This window comes from Puntigrus tetrazona, chromosome 6, assembly GCF_018831695.1.
Source record: "Puntigrus tetrazona isolate hp1 chromosome 6, ASM1883169v1, whole genome shotgun sequence".
In the NCBI taxonomy this organism is placed as follows: domain Eukaryota; kingdom Metazoa; phylum Chordata; class Actinopteri; order Cypriniformes; family Cyprinidae; genus Puntigrus; species Puntigrus tetrazona.
The window spans coordinates 9,407,243-9,431,033 of NC_056704.1; the positions used below are offsets into that span (position 1 = coordinate 9,407,243).

At 41.8% G+C, this 23,791-nt stretch overlaps 1 protein-coding gene across 6 annotated transcripts in view; it reads left to right on the top strand.

The window, feature by feature from the left end:
- The window catches only part of LOC122346821 (endonuclease V-like), a 68,514-nt gene extending 45,101 nt beyond the window's left edge, over positions 1-23,413 (top strand). The window contains exons 6-9 of one of the 6 annotated variants that reach the window (XR_006251176.1): positions 372-440; positions 1,358-1,486; positions 11,625-11,733; positions 23,276-23,413. Coding sequence is in view for 2 of the 6 variants with exons in the window: in XM_043241677.1 (XP_043097612.1) it covers positions 372-440; positions 1,358-1,486; positions 10,584-10,640 (255 nt within the window). In the remaining 4 variants the exon portion in view is untranslated. Of the gene's footprint in view, positions 1-371; positions 441-1,357; positions 1,487-10,583; positions 10,642-11,624; positions 12,331-23,275 lie in introns of those variants that run through there. The other 5 variants (XR_006251177.1, XR_006251175.1, XR_006251173.1 and 2 more) reach the window with 5 other exon arrangements.
- The last annotated feature ends 378 nt before the right edge of the window (positions 23,414-23,791 follow it).

Below are 23,791 nucleotides of genomic sequence, written 5' to 3' on the forward strand. Positions count from 1 at the left end.
GAAATAAACACTTTAGTAGCCTATATATTGTTGTGGGCAAAGAACTTGTGAAAAGTCCCCCGAGGGTGGAGTTATTAAACAAAAGCTTACGTGAAAGAAGAATGCTGGTGAAGTCTTCCTGGGTGCACCAGCTTGCTCTTGTCCTGATTGCGTGATCCATGTGGTGCTGAATGGTTGAGAACACTGTACAAGTCATTGTTAACAAATCTGCATAGCATTGTTGCTGTTAATGCTTATATTGGTGAAATGGCTTTAAAATTGTAAAAGTTTAATGTCAGGTGATTTGATGTCACTAGTCTTTTTGTTAAATAAAGATGCTCGAAAATTCAATTCTGTCCCTCTCTCTCTCTTTCATGCACACATACACACAGATCAATGCTCTGAAGAAGAGTGGGGAAAGTTTTCCAATGGCTACAGCCTTGGGGAGAGTTTTAGGCAAGGTAAGAGTGGAGAGAATCTAAAAAAAACTATATTTGGCTACAACTGATTAATACATGTTACTAGTCATGAATTTGTTCTATTCGATGCCCCGACCTGATTGATAAAAATTTGTCTCTGCCCGTGTGAATTAGAAATTTGTTAAAGATTTAAATCCTTGTAGTCAACATGCTCCTCTGTTGGTCATGGATTAAGGAAAGTAAAACTTATAAATCTATAAGGGTAGTTGGAAATTTGTCATGTATGTTATATTAAATATATACATGTTATACAAGTAAGTATACGTATGTATGTATGTATGTCATGTGTTATGGAATCTTTCATGAAATGTAGGGTAGATACACTATATTGCCAAAAGTATTCCCTCACCCATCCAAATAATCGGAATCAGGTGTTCCAATCACTTCCATGGTCATAGGCATGGAGACAAACATTTGTGAAAATTCCATGCTCCCATCTTTGTGGGAACAGTTTGGAGCTGGCCTCTTCCTCTTCCAAACATGACTGTGCACCACTGCACAAAGCATGGTCTGGTGTGGATGAACTTGACTGGCCTTCACAGAGTCCTGACCTCAACCCGATAGAACACCTTTGGGATGAATTAGAGCAGAGACTGAGAGCCAGGCCTTCTCGTCCAACATCAGTGTGTGACCTCACAAATGCGCTTCTTGAATAATGTCAAAGATTCCCATAAACACACTCCTAAACTTTGTGGACAGCCTTTCCAGAAGAATTGAAGCTCTTATAGCTGCAAAGGGTGGACCAGTGTCATATTGAACCCTATGAATTAGGAATGGGATGTCACTTAAGTTCATATGCGAGTCAAGGCAGGTGAGCGAATACATTTGGCAATATAATTGGTAGGTTGTTGGGAAGTAAATGTATGAGTAAATACATCCTATTTTATGTGTTTTTTCAGGCCCTCCGCAGTTCCCAAAGCAGCATCAAACCTGTTTATGTTTCTGTGGGTCATCGAATCACTCTGGATACAGCAGTCAGACTCACACACACTTGTTGTATCTACAGAGTACCTGAACCAATACGACAAGTACACACACTTGATGTCTCTACAACAATAATTAACCCAAACTGCATGAAATTTTTCACTTTCAGTTGGTCACATTTAACATCACTGCAGTGAATCTCTTCTTTGAGTAAAACTAAACGATCCAGTGCACACTGGCATGCGATATTTGCATCTAACTGCCAAACCCCACAGTGTGGGTTAATAGGCAGCAGGTGCAACGAATACTTAGCTTTTCGCTTCAGAGCCGAGTGGTTGTTTATCAATCTGCTCCTCTAAGCTGCATTGTGAATCCTCAGAGCTGTAGGCCAGGTTCCAATAACTCAAAAAAACTAAAAAGTTCCAGTGCCTCTGCTAAGATCCCTTGAGCCCTCTTTGCTAGATGACTGGTTTCCTGGGGTAGTTCTCGTTCTCGGCACCCCAGTGCCATTCTTCCTGTTGGTGCATAATGAGGTTTCCAGCTCATGACTCTGCTCTTTTGGTTTTTTTGAAACCTCTGCTTTATGGCATATATTCACAGCTCTTGACAAGATCTTGTGGTTCTCCTGGAGTGTGTTGTAGATAATATGTCCTTTTCATTGTCAGTTTTATGTTCAGTAGTATGCTCAAAGAACCTGATGAAGGATTTGTAGGTCACATCTAGTAAGGACTCTCCACATCACCATTAAACACCAGTAAAAGCACAGGAAAAGGATGCCTTTACTAGGAAGATGAAGTTGTCCTCTTGCTGTTTCATAAGCATTTTGTTGTCATATTGTTCATACATAACCTAAATAATACAGGACATCAGCACTCCAGGAACGATGTTGCTTAGATTATATGCTACTACTGCCATCCTCTAAAAGTTCATACTCTTTAGTACCTTTAATTTAGCTTTGGTTTCTGCAAGCACTGTTTAAATTTTAACTCCCTTTTTTCATTGAGCTGCATCTTTTCTATTTCAAGTTGTTGTTTTTTAAAAGGGTGTTTTTTCTTGGATTGACTGTGTTTGTTAATGGTAAAAAGAATGCCTTTATTTCTTACTCAGAAATATGTTATTGGTTAGCTAGACCAGTATGTTATGATTCGCTAAACTTGCCCAACATGGAGGAGTTCATCCATGCTCTAAAGACAATGATGGTAGCTACATGTTTTTTGGTGGATGAAAATAACCCAACACTCTCTGTCATAGCCCAACTACTTGCACAGCTCTTGCAAGACACCCAGAAAATGCTTGGAGATTTATTGTTCATTATAGAAATGATAACTATAAATAGTGCAAATAGCTTCTGTCATAATTCAACAGTTATTACATGAATGATGTAACAATGTTTTGCTGCTAAATTAATTTTTATTACTGATCAATGTGCTAATGTAGGCTATCAAAATATAAAGAGTTCACATGCAAAAGCCTTTAAAAGCCATTCTGGTCAAAAATTATGTAACAAGGACGCAGAGGCTGAGTTTGAATCCATGTGCGGTTGTTTATTAAGGGATGAGACAATAATAAAATATGGGAAGGCAGGCAGGAAGTCACTATAACAAGAGCAGCCCGAGCTGTCGACAAACAACAAACGTGGTTAAGCAGGCAATGGGTCTAAACCAGAACATCAGTCCAATCAAGCAAACAGAGCAGAAGGGCAAATCCAAAGGTTGTACAACATTGAAAAAAAGGAAAATATCATACACAGGGACAACAGGGATCAGAGATAGTAAGAACACTCAGTAAGACAGGTAAACAGGCAATTTTTCAAATCTTACCCATGGCAGGCCTCAAACAGGAAATGAGGTGAGAGGAAGCAGAGGGTGAGAGCCTAGCTAGTACTCCGGCGAAGGCTCCCTCTGCAGGTTAAGCATTACCCACGTCCTCATGGTTGTGGAGCTGGTCGGTCGGGTCTGGTTCTGTGAAACTCCTCAATGAGAAATGGACACAATCTCTCCTCAGGTCCATAGTCCTCCCAGTCCACTAGACATTGGAGCTGACCCCCCGTCCATCTAGAGTCCAGCAACTCATTGCCCTGATAAGCTAGAGCCCTGTCAATATCCACTGGTGGCGGCGGTTCTGAGGCCTCATGGCCGAGGTCAGCATCCAAGTGGACCGGTTTGAGGAGCGAGACATGGAAGGATGGAGAGATTCGATAATTAGCAGGAAGCTCTAACTTGTATGTGACTTAATTAATTCTTTCCAGAATTTTAAAAGGGCCAGCATAGCTTCCTGCTAGGCAGTCGCAACTTGACATCCCTCATTGAGAGCCAGACACGTTGACCTATTTGGTAGGGAGGGTGTGGGCGACGTCTTCTGTTAGTCGGTTCTGTCGGCCTGTTGAAGCCGGACGTGAGCACTGCCCCACACCCTGTCACTATGTCGATTCCAGTCAGCCATTGATGGACCCGAGGAGGGTTCTCCAGACCTCGGGAACAGTGGAGGTGGGAACCCCAGCACGCATTGGAAGGGAGTGAAGTCCGTGGATGAGTGGGTAAGGGAGTTTTGAGCATACTCAGACCAGGGCAGAAACTCTGACCACCTCTTGGCTGCAGTATGTACCTGATTTCCTGATTCAGGCATTCAACTTGGCCATTGGATTACGGATGGTAACTGGATGTGAGGCTGACATTTATGTCGAGTTGCTTACAAAACGCCCTCCAAACTTGGAAAGTGAACTGTGTACCTTGATTACTGACAATGTCTTCTGGTAAACCATAAACTCTGAAAATGTGATGGAAGAGAGCTTGGGCTGTGTCCGTGGCAGTGGGGAGTCTTTTCAGAGGTATCAGGCGGTAGGACTTGGAGAAGTAATCGATAATCACTAACGTGGTGAAGTTATTGGAAGGCTGTAACAAAGTCTACTAAGAGGTGGAACCATGGTCAATCAATCATTTTTATTTATATAGCGCTTTTAACATCACAGGTTGTATCAAAGCATTGAACAGTATAAAGTAGAAGAATACAAAGATAGGGATGTATAATGACGAGATTGCATTTAATAACAAATTGTTCAGAGACAGTCTCTGTAATCAATTCAACGATAATCACTACAAGTTAAGTGTCCCCAACAAAGCAAGCCAGAAGCAACAGCGTCAAGGAACCGAAACCCCATCCAAACAGAATGGAGAAAAAAAAAACTTGGGAGAAACCAGGCTCAGTTTTCCTCTGACCGGACACCCAGTACTTAACCTCCAGTTAAATTTTAAACGCAGCTGTGTCAGATAGTGTAAATGACTTAGTGTGTGTGTGTGCATCAAAATCTGGTGATCTGTATTGAGGAGCTAAACCATTCAGGGCTTTATAGGTAATTAATACAATTTTAAAATCTATCCGATGTTTGATAGGGAGCCAGTGCAATGTTCACAGAACCGGGCTAACATGATCATACTTCCTAGTTCTAGTAAGGACTAGCTGAAGTTTGTTTATTAAGCATGCAGAACAACCACCCAATAAAGCATTACAATAATCTAACCTTGAGGTCATAAACGCATGAATTAATATTTCAGCATTAGATGTTGAAAGCATAGATCTTATTTAGATATTTTTAAGATGGAAAAATTAAGTTTTACAGATGCTGGAAACATGGTTTTCGAAGGAAAGATTGCTGTCAAGCAGCACACCTAGGTTCCTAACTGATGATGAAGAATTAACAGAGCAGCCTCATTTACTGCTACAAACTGATAGTGGTCAGATAGATATGATTTGAACCATGCTAAAGTGCTTCCTCTAATGCCAACATAGTTTTCTATTCTATCCAAGAGAATGTTGTGATCAATAGTATTGAACTATTGAACACTGCACTAAGATATAATAGCACTAATAACAAGATAAAACCACGATCAGATAATAGAAGCAGGTCTTTAGTAACTCTAATGAGAGCAGTCTCAGTGCTATGGTACGATCTAAATCCTCATTGGAAATCCTTGCAGATACCATTTTTTTTCTAAAAATGAATATAGTTGTGAGGATACTACCTTTTCTAGTATCTTTAACAGAAAAGGAGATTAGAGATTAGTCTTTGGGATCAAGATGTGGTTTCTTAATAAGAGGCTTAACTACAGCCAGTTTGAAGGTTTTGGGAACATATCCTAATGACAATGATGAATTAATAATGGTCAGAATAGGATCTATGACTTCGGGAAGCAGATCTTTTAATAGTTTAGATGGAATAGGGTCTAACATACATGTTGCTGGTTTAGATGATTTAACAAGTTTGTACAATTCTTCCTCTCCTATAATAGAGAATGAGTGTAATTTTTCCTCAGGGGATCTATAGCTCACTAACTGATTTGAAACTGTAGCTGAGGGCTGCGTAATTACAATTTTATCTCTGATCAATCTTTTATCAATCTTAGAAGAAATTCATGAAGTCATTACTGCTATAATCTTGGGAATGTTAGCACCTGTTGACGTTTTATTTTTCGTTAATTTAGTCACTGTATTGAATAAATACTGGGGGTTGTGTTTGTTGTCTTTTAAAAGATATGAAAAGTAATCAGAGCTAGCAGTTTTTAATGTTTTTTTCTGTATGACAGGATACTCTGCTGCCAGGCAATATGAAATACTTCTAATTTTGTTTTTCTCCACCTGCGCTCCATTTTCTGGGCTGTTCTCTTTAGAGTGCGAGTGTTTTCATTATACCATGGAGTCAGATTGTTTTCTTTCATCTTTCTTAAGCATAAAGGAGAAACTGTATCTAAAGTGGTAGAAAAAAGAGAGTGCATAGTTTGTTAAATCAACAAGTTCCTTGCGTCGTATTGGATGTGCTAAGGAATTGAGATAAGTCAGGAAGATTACTTAGAAAGCATTCTTTTGTGGTGGAAGTGATGGTTCTACCATATTTGTAATAAGGTGCAGAGTTTACAGGTTTAGCTATTCTGAGTTCACACAAGACTAGATAGTGATCTGAAATATCATCACTTTGCTGCAGAACTTCAACCATATTAACATCAATTACATGTGACAATATTAGGTCTAGAGTATGATTTCGACAGTGAGTAGGTCCAGACACATGTTGTCTAACCTCAACAGAGTTCAGAATGTCTAAGAAAACTAATCCTAATGCGTCTTTTTATCACTAGCACAAGATTCTATAGATAATGTTATATGCAGCACCAAAACGTCAAATGAGTTATACTTAAATCCTGCCCTCTGAGAAGTACTGAGAATATTGTTATAAACTGTAGCAACACCTCCCCCTTTACCTTTTAAACATGGCTCATTTTTATAGCAGTAATTTTGGGGGGTAGATTCATTTAAAGTAATGAATTAATCTGGCTTTAGCCAGGTTTCTGTCAAACAGAGTAAATCTGATCGGTTCTGATCTTTAATCAAATCATTTATATAAAGTGTTTTTGTGGAAAGGGATCTAATATTCAGCAAGCCAAGTTTTATCATTTGCTTCTTTGTATTATAGGTAGTTTTTATTTGTTGAACATTAATTAAATTATTGCTTTTAATTTGGTTTGGACATTCTCTGCGTATTCTAATTCGGGGAACAGACACAGAGGTCGTTGTGGAAGGGGTAGTGGCTTGAGGAGACCTGAAGGTAATTCCTTGGGTGATTCTGCACAGAATTGGCATGATTTTACATAAGAGGTGATTTCCTTGGTCATTTCTGGCCACCAGAATGAGTTTTGTACCAGCTGGATAGTGCGGGAAATACCCAGGTGCCCTGCATTGAGGGATGTGTGGACCCACTGCATGATGCGCTGCCTTAAGTTGGAGGGAACATACTGCTTGGTCAGAGGGCATTAGTCTGGTGGAGGTTCTTGTTGTTGGGCCTGTTGTGACTCCTCCATGATGTCCCAAGACAATGGAACTAGAATTACTGATGGCAGGAGAATGGGCTCAGGATCAAGGTTATCAGTGAGGCAGTTTTGCTACCAGATACATAGATTTTTGCTACCAGATTGATAGATAACTGCAAACTGGAACCGGGTGAAGAATAAGGACCAGCGGGCTTGATGGGGATTCAGGTCTTTAGCACTTTTAATATATCCGAGGTTCTTGTGAAAGAGGTGGACTGCTCCCTCTAACCAGTGTCGCCATTCTTCAATGGCTGCCTTCATGGACAATAATTCTTTATTACCAACATCATAATTTCTTTCAGACGAAGTGAGTTTCCTGGAGAAGAAGGCACATGGATGAAGTTTGCTCGATTGGCTGGATGTTTGGGAGAGGATGGCTCCAATGCCGCAGTCAGATGCATCTACTTCTACTATAAACAGTAGGTCAGGATCAGGATGTTTGAGATCTGGAGCTGAAGTAAACTTTTCCTTCAGCACGATAGGGTTTGGTTCGCCTCTTGGTTCCATTTTAACTTGGTAGGTTTTCCTTTTGTCTCATGAGGTTTGTCGATCTTTATAGTTAGAGTGATGAAGTCCAGAAGAGGCAACTCCTCTCCTCTACAGGCCAGTTCAGTTTGCAAGACAGGGTGTAAACTACAGTAAAACATGGCTTTTAGGGCAGTATCATTGCAACCGCTCTGTGCTGCTACCATTCTAAATTCGATGACATACTCAGCGGCGGGTTGATCTCCCTGTGTGAGGTTAATGATTTGCACCGGAAGGGTATTCAAAAACTTCTTCGAGTTGTTGAATGAAATAGTTTACTGAATATCTTAAGCGTGAATCAGTGTCCCACACAGCTGCAGCCCAAACAATAGCCCTGCCAGTCAATAGCGTTATGAGAAATGTGCATTTCTTCTCCTCTGACTCAATCTTGGCGAATAAAGCCCCTACATTGCTCAGCATTCCCATCAAACTTATCAGACCGTTTTGGGTGAGGGTGGAGTAAGTGCTCAGATGATGTGCGTCAGGTGCTCATTTACTGATTGCAGCTTGGTGAGTTGCTCCTGGTAACTCTTCAACAATTCACCCTGATAGTTGTATGTTGCTTGCACATTCGCAATTTCTGCTGGATTCGTGGGAGGCAAAGAATTATGTAACAAGGGCACAGAGGCTGAAACTGAATCCGTGTGTGGTCATTTATTAAGGGCTGAGACAATAATCAAATTGGCAGGCAGGATCAGTATAACGAGCAGTCTGATCTGTCAACGAGTACAGGGTAAATCCAAAAAACAAATGTGGTTAAGCAGGCAATGGGTCTAAACCAGAACATCAGTCTAATCAAGCAAATAGAGCAGAAGGGCAAATCCAAAGGTCGAAACAGAGTAACAGCCAAAAAGCATACACAGGAACAACAGGGATCAGAGATAGTAAGAACGCTCGATAAGGCAGGTAAACAGGCAATTCTTTTAAAAAGTAATTTCTCTTAAAATGCTAATTTCAAAGAAAAAATGTCAGACGTACTTTTTCATCTGAAAAATAATGTAAAGGATGGAAAAACACATTCAGTTTGTGTGCTAATTTGTTTTGTGTTATTATTCCCTGTAGAAAATAGTGTTGAGGCAGGACCAGGAGAAATTCAAGGATGATTGTGAACCAGATGAGAATAGAAGCAGACTGAAGAGGAAATTGATTCACTGTCAATATCTGATTCACTGTTTTGAGTCACTCTTGTTCACAGATATGCGCAAGGCACTGTTATGAATAGTATCAATCCATCTTAACATTTTAATTTTTGCTTTTATTACCAAGAGTAGCCATCCAATCTTTCATTTTCTTTTAAAAAACTCTCAAGGAATCCATTTTAGGCTTAAACTAATTTGTTTGATCTGCAATCTTTTTGTCTTCAGGCACAAAATCTTCAGCTTGCATATTTAAATCAATGAACTCAATTATTAACTGTACAAAGTCAAGTCCTTGCAAACAAGCCTTTATTTATGTTACAGACCCACTTAGGGCTAGCCTAATGGGGCTGCCAGCGCAGGGCCTCTGAGAGGTTGGTCCTTTAATTCTGTCCCTGGCTACTTTAACTTCTTTGCGAAAAATTATTACACACTCTCAGAAATGTTCCCCAGACATTTTCCTCTCTTGTTTTTTATGCACCATCTCTATCTTTCTGTTGTCGCTTGGCTTGATTAATGTGGTTAATGTGCACTGATTGCTTAGTTTCACATGCATGCTCTTTCCTTCGAAGTTGCTCTTCTAATGTGCTCTTCTTTCTGATTCTGAATTGTATGAATAAACAAGCTTTGACAATAACCAGTCATGTTGACGGCACGGAGGGGTACCCAAATAAAAATCTGCTTAGGGCCCCATAAAGGCTTGGGCCAGCTCTAAAGACACTGATTCATTAACAGGGGTTATATGACTTACTGTCATATTCACCTAAATTTTTTAGATGTCCCATACTTATGTTATACGAAGAGAGATGATTTAACTAAAATTATTTAGATCTTGGTTTGTGTTCATCTGATAAATGAAAGTCATTCATTGTTATTGCTGGACTAGATATATTTGAAATGCGCCATTGCATTTTGTTTCATTTCTCCTTTTAATCCAACTTCTGTAAAAGTACTTTTATTTTTTTAATACTAGAGTACAATTTAAAGTTGTACTTTTTTACTTTTACTCAAGTATGTTTTTGGCCAGATACTTGTACTTTTATTTCAGTCAGTTTTTTACTGAGTATCTGTACTTTGACTTTAACAGATCTGTACAAATCCTTCATCAGGTTTTTTGAGCATACCACTGAACATAAAACTGACAATGAAAAGGACATATTATCTAGAACAACACACTACAGGAGAACCACAAGTTATCGTCAGGAGCTGTGATGATATCTGCCATAAAGCAGAGGTTTAAAAAAAAAAGCTGTCATGACCTGGAAACCTCATAATGCACCACCAGGAAGAATGCTGCTGAACCAGGAAGAGTGCTGAGAACCAGTGTGAACTACCCCAAGAAACAAGTCATCCAGCAAAGAGGGCTCAAGTGATCTAGGCAGAGGCACTGAAACTATAGCTTTTTTGAGGAAATTGAACCTGGTCCACAGCTCTGAGGATTCACAATGCAGCTTGGTGAAGTCTCAAGGATGTGAACAACTGATGGACAAAGACAGTGATTGTGCGCAAGAAAATGTGTACAACTGATATAGAATTATTGGCTGTATCTATCTGGCCTTTCTATTTTCCAAGAGAATTTCAGCAACTTTTTATTTCAGGGGTATATATTTACCAGAAATCTAATGTTCAGAAAGAAATTTGTATCAGTTTCATTCACCGGATGCTCCCTATTTTTTTAAATATAGGCGATGAAAGGGCCCTCACATCCAGGCCCACCACCTCCCGTGGCTTCGGGAAGATAGGGTACAGTGAACAATATGCATTTAAAGAAGCAAATATAGAAATAATGTATAAAAGCAATTTATATTTGCCAAATGTCCTGCTGCAAGCTGGTGGCGCTGATCAGCACTTTGAACAAACACATGAAGTTTGGTGAAGATTGAACACAAAGATAAAAACATGACTTATCCTGTTGCTAGCTGGTCTATAGATCTATAGATGATTATAGAGATTGAGCAAATACAATTTTGATGTCATTTAAATCTCTGGGAGAAGATCGTTACAGAGTAAAACATGTCACTTCCTGTTGCCAGGTGGTGGTGCTATGACTATAACTGAATATGGGCATGCAGATCTCGTCAGTTCGGGAGTGTCATCAAATATTTGAAGTTAGGGATAGATCAGACATTGTATGGCTGAGTTATAAGAACTTCCTGTTTCATGGCGAAACTTCAAATTTTACCAGGCCGCCACGGACACAGCCTTCAATGAGAACTCTAGATCTTTGTAATAAAGTCGCAAAGGCCTTTAGTTTACACTGACCAAATTTGGTGTTGATCTGATTAAATCTCTGGAAGGAGTTTGTTAACGTGTGACGCTTGAAAATGGTAAAAATGATACAAATGCTGAAAATATTTTTTGTAGGTATTGGTGTGTTAAATGTGTGTACCAATTTTCATCAAGCAGTCACTTTGTTTATACAGCGCTTTTAACAATACGGATTGTATCAAAGCACTAAAGCATTTCATACATGTACATGATAGCTCGAGGTGCACACTTTTGAAAGTATATAGGTGGCGCTGTCAAGCCATTTTGCCACACACTTTTTTGCCAGTTCTTAATTAAAATTAGAACATTCTAAAAGGCATATTTGAATAAATGGAGAATAATATAATTTTTTACTAGCTTATTAGCAGATTAATATCTTTAGACACTCTGCAGCATTGTGCAGGCATACTGTAGATTTCATGTGGGCCTACTAAGATTCAGTCTTTATCTTTGTACAGGCAGACATCCGTTCAAGAGAATACCTGCGTTGCCATGTCCTTACATCACCTAGATGAACAGATGGGGTGACAGGAGAGAACGCCGTGATGCTTACATGTATTAACACTGGTAATTTCGCATTTAAACAGTTATTCTTGAATCCAAGAATTTACCATTGTAATGAATTTGTAGTATACAAAGGCTTTTCTTTTTTCCTGGAACTATAGTGTCTGAAAACAGCTTCATGTTCTACGGTCACCTTTATCTGATATATATAAGAAATAAACTTTTTAAATAAATTATCATTAAGGAAATTAAATTTTTTGGGTCTCTGTTTCTTTAACAGTGCCACTGAGTTCAAACCTCTCAGGTGGCTCATCAGAAACAGTGTGCTTCATATTCTAAGGCCAAGTTTCTGTATTCGGTGTGGACTGAAATCACTCTTGGGGAGGTTCGGACTCTTGTATGAAGCTGTTCATCTTAGAAACCATTTCATTTGATCACCTTAATATATTGTTATTATTAATGTTGTTTTTATAAATAAACTTTTTTCTCCTCCCATTACTGTACTTTTTTCATGTTTTAGCTTCATTTTCAAAATGATCTGGAATGGAATTTTATTACAAAACTTATATTTCTGCTTGTTAAGCATTGCACTTTTAACAGCATTTAAGGGCATGATCTACATCAGTGGTTCTCAAACCTGTCCTAGCGACCCCCAACCACAGCATATTTTGTATACCTGGCATCAGATTGCTCCACCCAGTCTGTCTGCTGGGGGTGTTGGAGGAACCCATCAGGGTTCACGAACCGGAGAACTTACTGGAGGGTGAGGCGCCGCGCAGCGAGCATGAAACCGCCAGTTCTTCAAGCCAATTACCTAATACCAAAACACACAGGAAAAAACTGGCTCTACACGAAGACTGTAATACCTCGTAAAGGTGTTCAATGTCGCCCAGGCCGCAGCTCTGCAAATGTCTGCCAGAGAGGCACCATGCGTAAAGCAAAGGAGGAGGCGACACTCCAGGTGGAATGAGCTCTCACTCCTAGGGGCAAGGTTCACCTTGAGCCTGGTATGGCAGGGTGATGGCATCCACTATCCAGTGGGTCAACCTCTGCTTGGAGACAGCCTTCCCTTTCTGCTGACCCCATGGCAGACAGAAAGCTGCTTGGAGCTTAAAGCTCCGGGTGCAGTCCACGATATGTGAAGAGCTCTGACAGGATACAAGGCTGGATCTGCCTCCTCTGTGGACAGTGCTTGCAGGTTCACCACCTGATCGCGAAAGGGTGTGGTAGGAACCTTGACCACGTATCCAGGCAGGGGGTCTCAGGACTATATAAGTGTAGGCCTGCCCGAACACAAGGCACTCTTCGCTTACCGAAAATTCTTGGAGGTCCCCGACCCTCTTGATGGAAGTGAGCGCAGTCAGGAGAACTGTCTTGACAGTCAGACTTGAGCGACTCAAAGAGACCTCTCTAAACTCCAGCCAGGACTATCGAGAGATCCCATTAGGGCAAAAGGGGTGTCTTAGGAGAATTGAACCTTCTGGCATGCCTCAGGAACCTTACGACGAGATTGTGCTTTCCCAAAGACTGGCCATCTACTGCATTGTGATGGGCTGCAATAAGTACACTTTCAGGGTGGAGGGTGAAAGCTTACTCTCCAACCCTTCTTGCAAGAAGTCACTAGTTTGCAAACAGACTCCACTTCAGGGCTTGACTCATAGAAGGAGCTCTAGCATGGGTAATAGAGTTCACCACAGCCTGTAGTAAATCACTTAAGTCTGCCGAGTCCCATCCAGGAGCCAGACATGGAGGTTCCACAGGTCCGGACGTGGGTGTCACATGGTGCCTGAGAAAGAAGGTCTTTCCTCAAGAGTAATGCGTCAGGGAGGGGCTGTCGTGAGGAGATTGAGTTCGGTAAACCATTTCCAAATACAAGGTCTGTTCATGAGCTGAAAGTGTGATGACAAGCCAGCGTAATAGTCATGTGGAGTGTCCCACTGCGCCATGCCCATCTCGAGGCTCAGAAATATATCCAGTGCTGAAGTGGTCACATATGAAGCAAACCAAGTGGTGTTACTGCATCTTCAGAAGCTATATGCCACAGGAGTCTCTGAAAACGTTTCAGTGGAACCACTGTCTTGCCTCTGAACGAACTCAGTCAAGTCAGCATTGATTGTGTGTGTTCTTCTGTAAGACACTGTCATTTGTCACTCTCTCCAATCTGAGAAAAGAGATCTGTACAGGGGAGAGTTTGCTCTTTTCCCAGTTGACCCAAAGCACTAAATCCCTGTGCTCACACAACTTCTCCCGTGACTGAGCTAGAATGAGCTAGTCGTCAAGATAATTGAGGAGTCTGATGCCCACTTACCGTAAGGGGGCAAGAGAGCCTTCCGCGACTTTTGTACACACCTATGGACCTTCAGGTCAACTGTTGCAAACCAATCCTGGTGTTGTACGCATTTGACAATGTATTTCTGCGGTGGCACAGATGCACCGCAACCACTTTCTCCACCTAGGAATATCCACATAATCCCTTGCTGCCCCGCCATTGAGGGTGGTGAGGACGGAGGAGGAAGACTTGCGGCTTCTGGCAAAAAAAAAGAGCCATCCACAATTTTTGACAACTCCTCATGCACTTCTGGGAAGAAGGGCACAGGCACAGGCCGTGAATTTACTATCATGGGCAGCACCCAGGAACCAATTGTCCAACTGCGAGAGCTCAGGGCTGGGCGGTATGGACACCTCCAGCTCGATACTCAAAAGGCCCCCCTGCATCGCTCTGCATGTATCTTGCATGCACGATAAACATATACTCTTGAAATGGATAATACACAAAATGTGTAAAAGGCTGGATCATTTACGTAATGTTTGGTTAGCGTCTTACACAACATTTATATTAAGTTTTAATATAAAAGATAATTGTCTGATCACAATTTAGATGCTTTTTGTCAGGGGTCGCCCTAGGCAGGACTAGAACCCTGGTCTCTGAGCAGGTGGTATTAGCTACTGAGCTAACTTTCAGGCATTGAAACCCAAGAGCAAAAGAGCCAGGAGACTTGAGTCTTCAAACAAAAAAAAATATCTTTACTAATGAAACTAAAGTCACAAAGTACAAACAAACTTGGATAGCCGAGCTTCCGTAAAACAAGGAACAGAAAATAGACACAGGGGTCAAAAGGTACAATAAGGTACAAACTTGACTTGCGGGCTGGCGACCACAGTACGTAGGCTCAAGACTGAACATAGATGCAGAGAGCAAGCCCACTTATAAAGGGTTAAACACAGGTGCAGGGAATCAGGGCTAATGAAGAGCGTATTAAGCAAGATTAGGTACAATGGTGACATCTAGAGTCTTTGGGGAAGCATAACCAAAGGGTTTAAGGAGGGCATCCCCTGCAGGTTGGGAGTGGAATAGCAGTGTAGGGATGAGATCATTACAGGAGCCCCTCCTCTAGGAACGGCCCTTGACGTTCTTCCGACTGTTCCCTTGGGCTCGGCGAAACTCTGAGATAAGGGTTGGATCTAAAATATCTTGTGCCGGAACCCAGGACTGCTCCTCTGGACCAAATCCCTCCCAATCCACAAGATATTGGACGCCTCCACGAACCTGTCGAGAATCCAGCAGCCTTCGGACTGTGTAAACTGGCTGGCCATCCAACATGCAAGGAACTGGGGGGGTGTTCCTAGTTGAAGACAGAGTAGAGCAAACAACAGGTTTTAAACGGGAGACATGAAAAGTGGGATGCACCTTCATAGACCTAGGCAGGAGGAGTTGATAAGAGACTGGATTAATCCTTTTGAGGATCTTGAATGGGCCAATGTATCGTGGGGCCAGCTTATGGATTCTACCCGCAAAGGAAGGTCTCGGGTTGAGAGCCATACTCTTTGTCCCGGACGAAGCGTGGGCCCTGCCCTCCTGAGACGGTTTGCATGCACCCGGTGTTGTTGGACAGCCCTTAATAAAGCAACTCTGGCCTTTTTCCAGGCCCATCGGCACCTTTGGAATAGCCTTGTGGCAGCTGGAACATCCACCTCTGGCTTCTGTCCAGGAAATAGAGGAGGGGGGAAACCAAACTGACACTCAAAAGGTGACATGCCTATGGAGGAATGGTAAAGGGTGTTATGTGCAAATTCAGCCCATATTAAATGAGAGCTCCATGTAGATTGGTTGTCTGCAACCAGGCATCTTAGCGTCTTTTCAATCTCTTGATTTACCCTCTCAGTTTGGCCGTTAGACTGGGGATGGAAGCCAGAAGATAGGCTAATGGAGGATCCAATGAGTCTGCCAAATGCCTTCCAGAACTGGGAAGTAAACTGTGGGCCCCGATCAGAAACCATATCATGTGGAAACCTGTGGATCCTGAACACCTGCCTCATCAACAGTTCCGCAGTTTGGCTGGCTGTGGGAGCTTGGGCAAAGGTAGGAGGTGACAGGCCTTTGAAAATCTGTCAACCACTACTAGGATTACCGTGTTTCCTTGAGACCGTGGCAAGCCTGTGATGAAGTCCATCGAAATGTGAGACCAAGGGCGTCTTGGAATGGGAGTGGGTGCAGCAGGCCATGAGGGTGGGTCCTTGTCTCCTTGTTCTGGGCACAGACCATGCAAGCGGCAACAAATTCGGACATCCTCTCTGTAATCTAGGCCACCAGAACCTTCTTTGGATGAGCTTGCATGTTTTAGTAGTTCCAGGATGTCCAGAAGGAAGAGAAGCATGAGCCCACTGTAAAACCTTAGAGCGTAGAGAGTTAGGAACAAAGAGGCGACCTGGAGGGCCATTACCTGGGCCTGGCTGCTGCATCTGGGCCTTCTTGACAGCAGTTTCAACGTCCCATTGAATGGGAGCTACCACTCTCAAGGTGGGGAGGATGGGTTCTGGACAGGAATCCACTTCTGGTGGCTCAAACTGCCTTGAGAGTGCATCTGGTTTGAGATTCTTCAACCTGGGCGATAGGAGAGAGAGTAAAGTCAAACCGGTTGAAAAGAGGCCCAGCGGGCTTGTCGGGCATTCAGTCTCTTTGCTTCCTGAATATAAGTAAGGTTCTTGTGGTCTGTCCAGATTAAGAATGGGTGTTTGGCCCCCTCCAGCCAGTGCCTCCACTCTTCCAAAGCCATCTTAACAGCCAGTAACTCCCGGTTTCCAATATCATAATTTCTCTGTGTCGGGGTGAGCTGACGAGAAAAAAGGCACATGGGTGAAGCTTATTATCACTCTTACATCTCTGTGACAAGACAGCTCCCACTCCCACGCCTCTGAGGCATCCACCTCCAACACAAAAGGCAGCTCTGGATCAGGAGGGTTAGGATTGGGGCAGATGTGAAGAGTCGCTTTAGTTTGTTAAAGGCTTGACCTGCTCTACAGGTCCACATAAATGGCTTTGCTGACTTCCTGGTCAATGCAGAAGGGGGGCTCGCAACGGAACTGAAGTTCCTAATGAATCTTCTATAAAAATTGGAAAAGCCAAGAAAGCGCTGTACCTGTTTAACTGACGTAGGTTGAGGCCAGTCCAATACAGCTTGTATCTTGCCAGGGTCCATCTGAAGGCTGCCCCTTGATACCCTGAAACCAAGGAAGGAAACTCTGGAACATGAAACTCACTTTTTCCAACTTCACATAAAGTCTGTGTTTCAGTAGTTGGGCCAGGACCTGTCGGACATGTTGAACATGCTCTGGGTAATTGCGAGAGAATATCAAAATGTCGCCCAGATAAACGAACACAAATGTATTTAACATTTCTCTGAGAACATCATTAATAAAGGTTTGGAAGATGGCTGGGGCATTGACTAGGCCAAATGGCATTACCTGGTATTCGTAGTGCCCTGTTGGTGTGTTGAAAGCCGTTTTCCACTCATCCCCTTCACGTATTCTAACTAGATGGTATGCATTTCGCAGATCAAGCTTAGTGAAGATAGTGGCCCCTTGTAGGACCTCGAAAGCCATGGTCATCAGAGGAAGAGGGTATCGGTTCTTGATGGTAATGCGGTTTAGACCTCGATAGTCTATGCAGGGTCGAAGTCCCCATCCTTCTTTTCAACAAAGAAAACCCCGCTCCTGCAGGTGATGTGGATGGACGTACAAGTCCATTGTTCAGGGCTTCCTCAAGATACTTCTCCATTGCCAACCTCTCAGGGCCAGAGAGGGAATAGAGCCTTCCACGTGGTGGGCATGTACCAGGAACTAATTCGATAGTGCAATCATAGGATCTGTGAATGGGTAATGTGGCTGCTTGAGTCTTACTAAAGACTTCCTGGAGGTCTACATACTCCTGGGGAACTTGGGATAACTCGGGACACTGAACTAGAGATTTGTTTGTGACTGACCTCATCTCGGGGGTGGCCATGACCTCTGTGGATTGAGTATCAGAAAAGGATGTTGTTTTCCACATGGGGATGTCAACTGAGGGTCCTTGAAAAGTCTCTAAAAGCTTGGAAGAGCGGCAGAAAGAAGTATCAGAAACTTGACAGTTAGTTCCCCAGGCCTTAACAACCCCTTGGGCCCAATCAATATGTGGGTTGTGTAAAGTCAGCCAGGGAAAACCAAGGATAAGAGGAAGCTTAGGAGAATGAATCAGATAAAACTCTATCTGCTCCTGGTGATGTCCAACCTGTAGCTGGAGAGGTGGAGTACACTGACTGACTCTTCCTGTACCCAGAGGACTGCCATCAACTGCCGTGATACTTAGGGGTCTTTGGAGGGTAACCGGCTGAACATCAAGTCTCTTAGCCAACTCATAGTCCATAAAACTCCCTGCAGCCCCAGAGTCAATAAAGACGAGTGCATGGTGAAGTTGGTTGCTCTGGGTTATTGTAGCTGGGATTGTCAAACCTGAGGTTGCTGAGCAGGGGAAGGATCTTATTCTCGCCCTGGCCCCCTCCTCCTGGACGAGAGTTGACTTTTTTCCGACAACTCAGGACAAGTAAAACGAAAGTGACCTGACTTGCCACAGTAGAGACAGCATTTCTCCTTCATCCGTCGGTTGCGCTCAGCTTGGGAAATTCTAGTTCCACCCAGTTGCATGGGCTCCTCAGGGCACTAAGAGATGAAGGCAGTTTAACAGGGTTGGGGAATTCAAAAAACCTAGTCTCCTGCTGTCGCTCTTGCTGACGTTCTCTAAGGCGGTGGTCTACCCGGATAGCCACATCAATGAGGGACTCAAGGTTCGGTGCCGGGTCTCGGAAAGCTAATTCATCTTTGATCGCAGGAGACAAGGCATGGTGAAAGGTAGCCCTCAAAGCTCATTGATCCCACCCACTCTCTGTGGCAAGAGTGCGAAATTCTATAGCAAAATCCGCTGCACTCCGAGAACCTTGAGTGAGGTGGAGCAGTCGGTGATCCACATCCCCTCTACTGGCTGGATGTTGGAAAACTTTCCTCATCTCACAAATGAAGTCATCGCTGTTGATTGTTAGTAGAGATCTCTGATCCCACAAAGCTGAGGCCCAGTCCAAAGCCTTGCCTGTAAGTAGAGTAATCATGTAGGCCACCTTGCTACTTTCAGTTGGAAAGCTGCTGGGTTGGAGCTGGAAAACCAGAGTACACTGGGTAATGAATCCTCTGCATCTCTCTGGACTGCCATCATACCTCTCTGGTGCTGGTAACTTGGGCTCTGACAGGACAGCCAACATGGGTCTGTTAGAATGCTCAGAAGGAGGTTGAGGTACCTGGGATAAGTAGGCTTGAGACTGTAGATTTAAAAGATGAAGGATCTCAGACAGTGCCTGGTCATGCCGCTGTACGGTTGCTGCTTGATCTGAGAGGGCTGTTAAAATACGGCCCACATTAGAAGGAGGTGAAGTTGCTTCTGCTGGGTTTCCTTCCATGGTTCAGTCTTGCTGTCAGGGGTCGCCCTAGGCGGGACTAGAACCCTGGTCTCTGGTGTTCTGAGCAGGTGGTATTAGCTACTGAGCTTACTTCCAGGCATTGAAACCCAAGAGCAGAAGAGCAAAAGAGCCAGAAAACTTGAGTCTTCAAACAAAAAAATATCTTTACTAATGAAACTAAAGTCACAAAGTACAAACAAACTTGGATAGCCGAAGCTCCGTAAAACAAGGAACAGAAAATAGACACAGGGGTCAAAAGGTACAATAAGGTACAAACTTGACTTGCGAGCTGGTGACCACAGCACGTGAGGCTCAAGACTGAGCATAGATGCAGAGAGCAAGCCCACTTATAAAGGGTTAAACACAGGTGCAGGGAATCAGGGCTAATGAAGAGCGTATTAAGCAAGATTAGGTACAATGGTGCCATCTAGAGTCTTTGGGGAAGCATAACCAAAGGGTTTAAGGAGGGCATCCTGCAGGTTGGGAGTGGAATAGCAGTGTAGGGATGAGATCATTACACTTTTATTATGAAAGCAGGTAAAGAACGAGTGAAGTAGTCTATGTAGTGTTTGTTGATGCCAAATCAACTAAAATAATACTATGCGGGGATTTATCTAATTTTTTTACGACATGATGAATGTAAGATATTAAACAAGAACTTTTCAAACTTGTTAGACAGTGACTTGAATACATAAAACATTTATCAAATACTATAAAACACATCTTTGACATCCTTGAAATTTTCTTACTAAACCATTGGTTAATTTCCTCAATTCATCAACTTACAAGAGTTAAGGACAATTTAACAACTTTTAATTGATAACATTTTAACACATTGAAGAAATTAAATTTGGTTTTATATTCTTCAATTAGAGGTTGTAATTAGGGTTAACAGGGGTTGAACTTGGGGTTGAATACAACAACAGAATTGATTTTTATTGAGAAGGTTTTAGAATCAGAAACAAGCATTCAAACTTTAATTGAGGACAGAAAGAATTTGAGGGCTGTAGATACTGCTTTGGATGCGACTAGTTCAGTGAATCGTGTACATTGTTCGGTTCTGGCTTCAGAGCCCCTGCAGCAGGGCAGCTGGGTGACCATAATGGATGAGTTTCTTGGGCAGATCTTCATCCCTCCTAGGATGGTGCCACTCTTCTACCTAGAAATATGGCATATAGTCTTAGAGCTCCAACTTGACCAACTAGTGCCCAGGTCAGGAAGCAGACAGCGAGAACGTCCAAACCAAATTAAAAGCAACAATTTAATTAATGTTCAACAAATAAAAACTACCAATAATACAAAGAAGCAAATGATAAAACTTGGCTTGCTGAATATTAGATCCCTTTCCACAAAAACACTTATATATTAGTTTATTAGTTAACTATATTAATTATTTGATCAAATATCAGAACCTAGATTTGCTCTGTTTGGCAGAAACCTGGCTAAAACCAGATGAATTAATTACTTTAAATGAATCTACCCCCCAAAATTACTGCTATAAATATGAGCCATGTTTAAAAGGTAAAGGGGGAGGTGTTGCTACAATTTATAATAATATTCTCAGTACTTCTCAGAGGGTAGGCTTTAGGTATAACTCATCTGAAGTATTGGTACTGCATATAACATCATCTATAGAATCCCCTGTCATGTTTGTACTGGTTACTGTATACAGGCCATCAGGGCACAGCACAGATTTCATTAAAGAATTTGCTGACTTCTTAACTGAGTTAAATAAAGTCTTAATTGTTGGCAATTTTAATATCCATGTTGATAATGAAAAAGATGCATTAGGATTAGCTTTCTTAAATATTCTGAACTCTGTTGGGGTTAGACAACACGTGCCAGGACCTACTCATTGTCAAAATCATACTCTAGATCTAATACTGTCACATGCAATTGATGTTTATATTGTTGAAATTCTGCAGCAAAGTGATGGTATTTCAGATCACTAGCTAGTCTTTTGTGAACTCTGCATAGCTAAACCTGTAAATTCTGCACCTTATTACAAGTATGGTAGTATCACTTCCACCACAAAAGAATGCTTTCTAATCTTCCTGACTTATCTATTTATTTATCAATAAATTCACCCTCCGGGGTCACTTTTCTTGAGCTCTCCTTGCCGTGTGATTCTTTACCCCGTCACAATATCTTCTCATTCTATGGTAAATTTAATAGATTCTAGTATAGCTTTTAGAGGTATTGTGACTAAAATATAAAAATCACTTGTGGTACGACAGTATTTAAACTTTCCAATTGAGAATTTCTGGGAGAGAGAACTTAATACTATAATTGACTGGCACAATCTCTAGGGAAACTGTTTTACCAGTTCTAAAAATCCAGCTCACCAAATGATTCATTTACAAGTTAATTTATAAGGCATATGCCACTCCTTGTTTATTATATAAAATGAAAAGAGAATCTGACCCCTTCTGTTGTCTATGTAATAATTTAAGCCAAGGTACATACAAGCATATGTTCTGGGACTGTTCACAAATTTCTTTGCTCTGGGTCCAGGACTTTTTGTTGGATCTTTTGAAGACTCACTGACCCACTGCTTTTAACTTGCTGGATGATTTGTCACTGACATTGTAAGTTAATCAAAAAATGATTCTATCTGCTACTCTGGCTGCTGCTAAAAAGGTTATTTTAAAATTGTGTCTGGATCCATCTATTCCAATTTGAGTGATGTGAATGTCATACTTGCTCGACATTGCCCAGCTGGAGTGTACCACAACCAAAATACATGGTGCCAATGGAAAGACAATACAATTTTGGTTGGACCTTATTGATATGATATCAGATGATACTTATCCTGCAAATACTGTTGTGTAATATCAAATGTTTTTTTCAATGTACTGGCATATGTAGTTTTCAATAAAATCAACATGCAAGACACATTGTTCTTCAGGTTCCTCCTGAGCTCCCTGTAGACATCAAACTGCCATTTGATGTTGAAAACATGACGCCTAAAATGGAAAAGCCTTTCTTGGAATTGGTGTGTAGGTCTTCCTCCATGTTGTTATTTTTCTTTTACTGTTATTGTTGACATTTTCTCATCTTTTGTAACCTTTTCTGTCTTCCACTGATACAAAGAAATTTTCTCTTGCCCAGGAGTTTTTAGCATTGGGTGACAAATGTGGAGGCAACTTTTGCACTCTCCGTAAGCACATGCCTTGGCTTTAGGGGTTGGGTGTGGTTATGCCAGACATTTCTTCAATGTTTCTTGAAGATAGACACCCAGGTTTTGCAAGACATTGATCATAAATTGCATGTTCTCATGTTTTTTGCATAGACAGGAAAAAAGGGTTACCACCCAAAAGAGAGATGGCAAAGGTGGTGTATGATAAGGGGCCCAGTATTATGAATGACCAAGTCTGAGGCATGCGGAACCAATTGCAGGCTTTCATTTATCAAAGGCATGGTCAAAGCAGGCAGATGTCGAAACACAGCAAACAGTAGTATAACAGGCAATACAACAACAGAATCCAAAAACAGGCAGAGGTCGGGTCAGGCAGCAAACAATCAAAAACCAAAGTCAGGCAAGGTCCTGATGACCTGTGCATGTTTCTTATTCTGTCAGTAAGTAACCCTTTGCTTTTTTCATCTTTAGTGGCTGTTTGTTTGTGGCCAGTCGTCATTTGACTTAAAAAACTTTGACTTTGCATTTTTGTTTTTTTCTGATGTCTTTAATCAGGGATGTATGGAAAATAAGAACTCTTTTGATGGGACAGTTTCACTTTTTAGGTGCACAACAAACCTTTGACTTTTCTGTGTGGTGATTTGGGTACACTTTCTTTCTTGGTCCTAAATAAATGCTTTTTATATTTCTCTGTTTTATTTTTTAGGTGCAACAGGATTAAACAGGGGAGGTAATGAAGAACACCTGGGAGGGTAATCAGTCTGTGGAGCAAGGCATGATGGGGTTTTGTAGTTTGGGTTCAGAATTCCAGGGAAGGTTCCCTCAGGTGGCCGTCGGAGAGAGCCACAGAGGCATAATTCGTGACAATCTCCACTTAGACTCATTCCTGAAAAATAAATAAATAAATAATTGCATAATTTATTAATTTACATTGTTAGGGCTATATTTTTCATTGAAATCCATTCTATAGAATTTATAAAGACAATGTTATTGTAACGGAAGCAGACTCACACAGGAGGTAGGTAAAATGATAACGTTTATTTGCACATATGAGCATGAAAAGTCTGTATCAGAGGAATCGGGTGAGAATATATAGTATATAGGAAACACATTGATACTAAGCACAGTTCTTAGGGCCATAACCTTCCCAGTCCACCAGGTATCTAAACGGTCACCGCAATATTGAGAATCCAATATCTCTTTGACCGTATATCAAACTGTC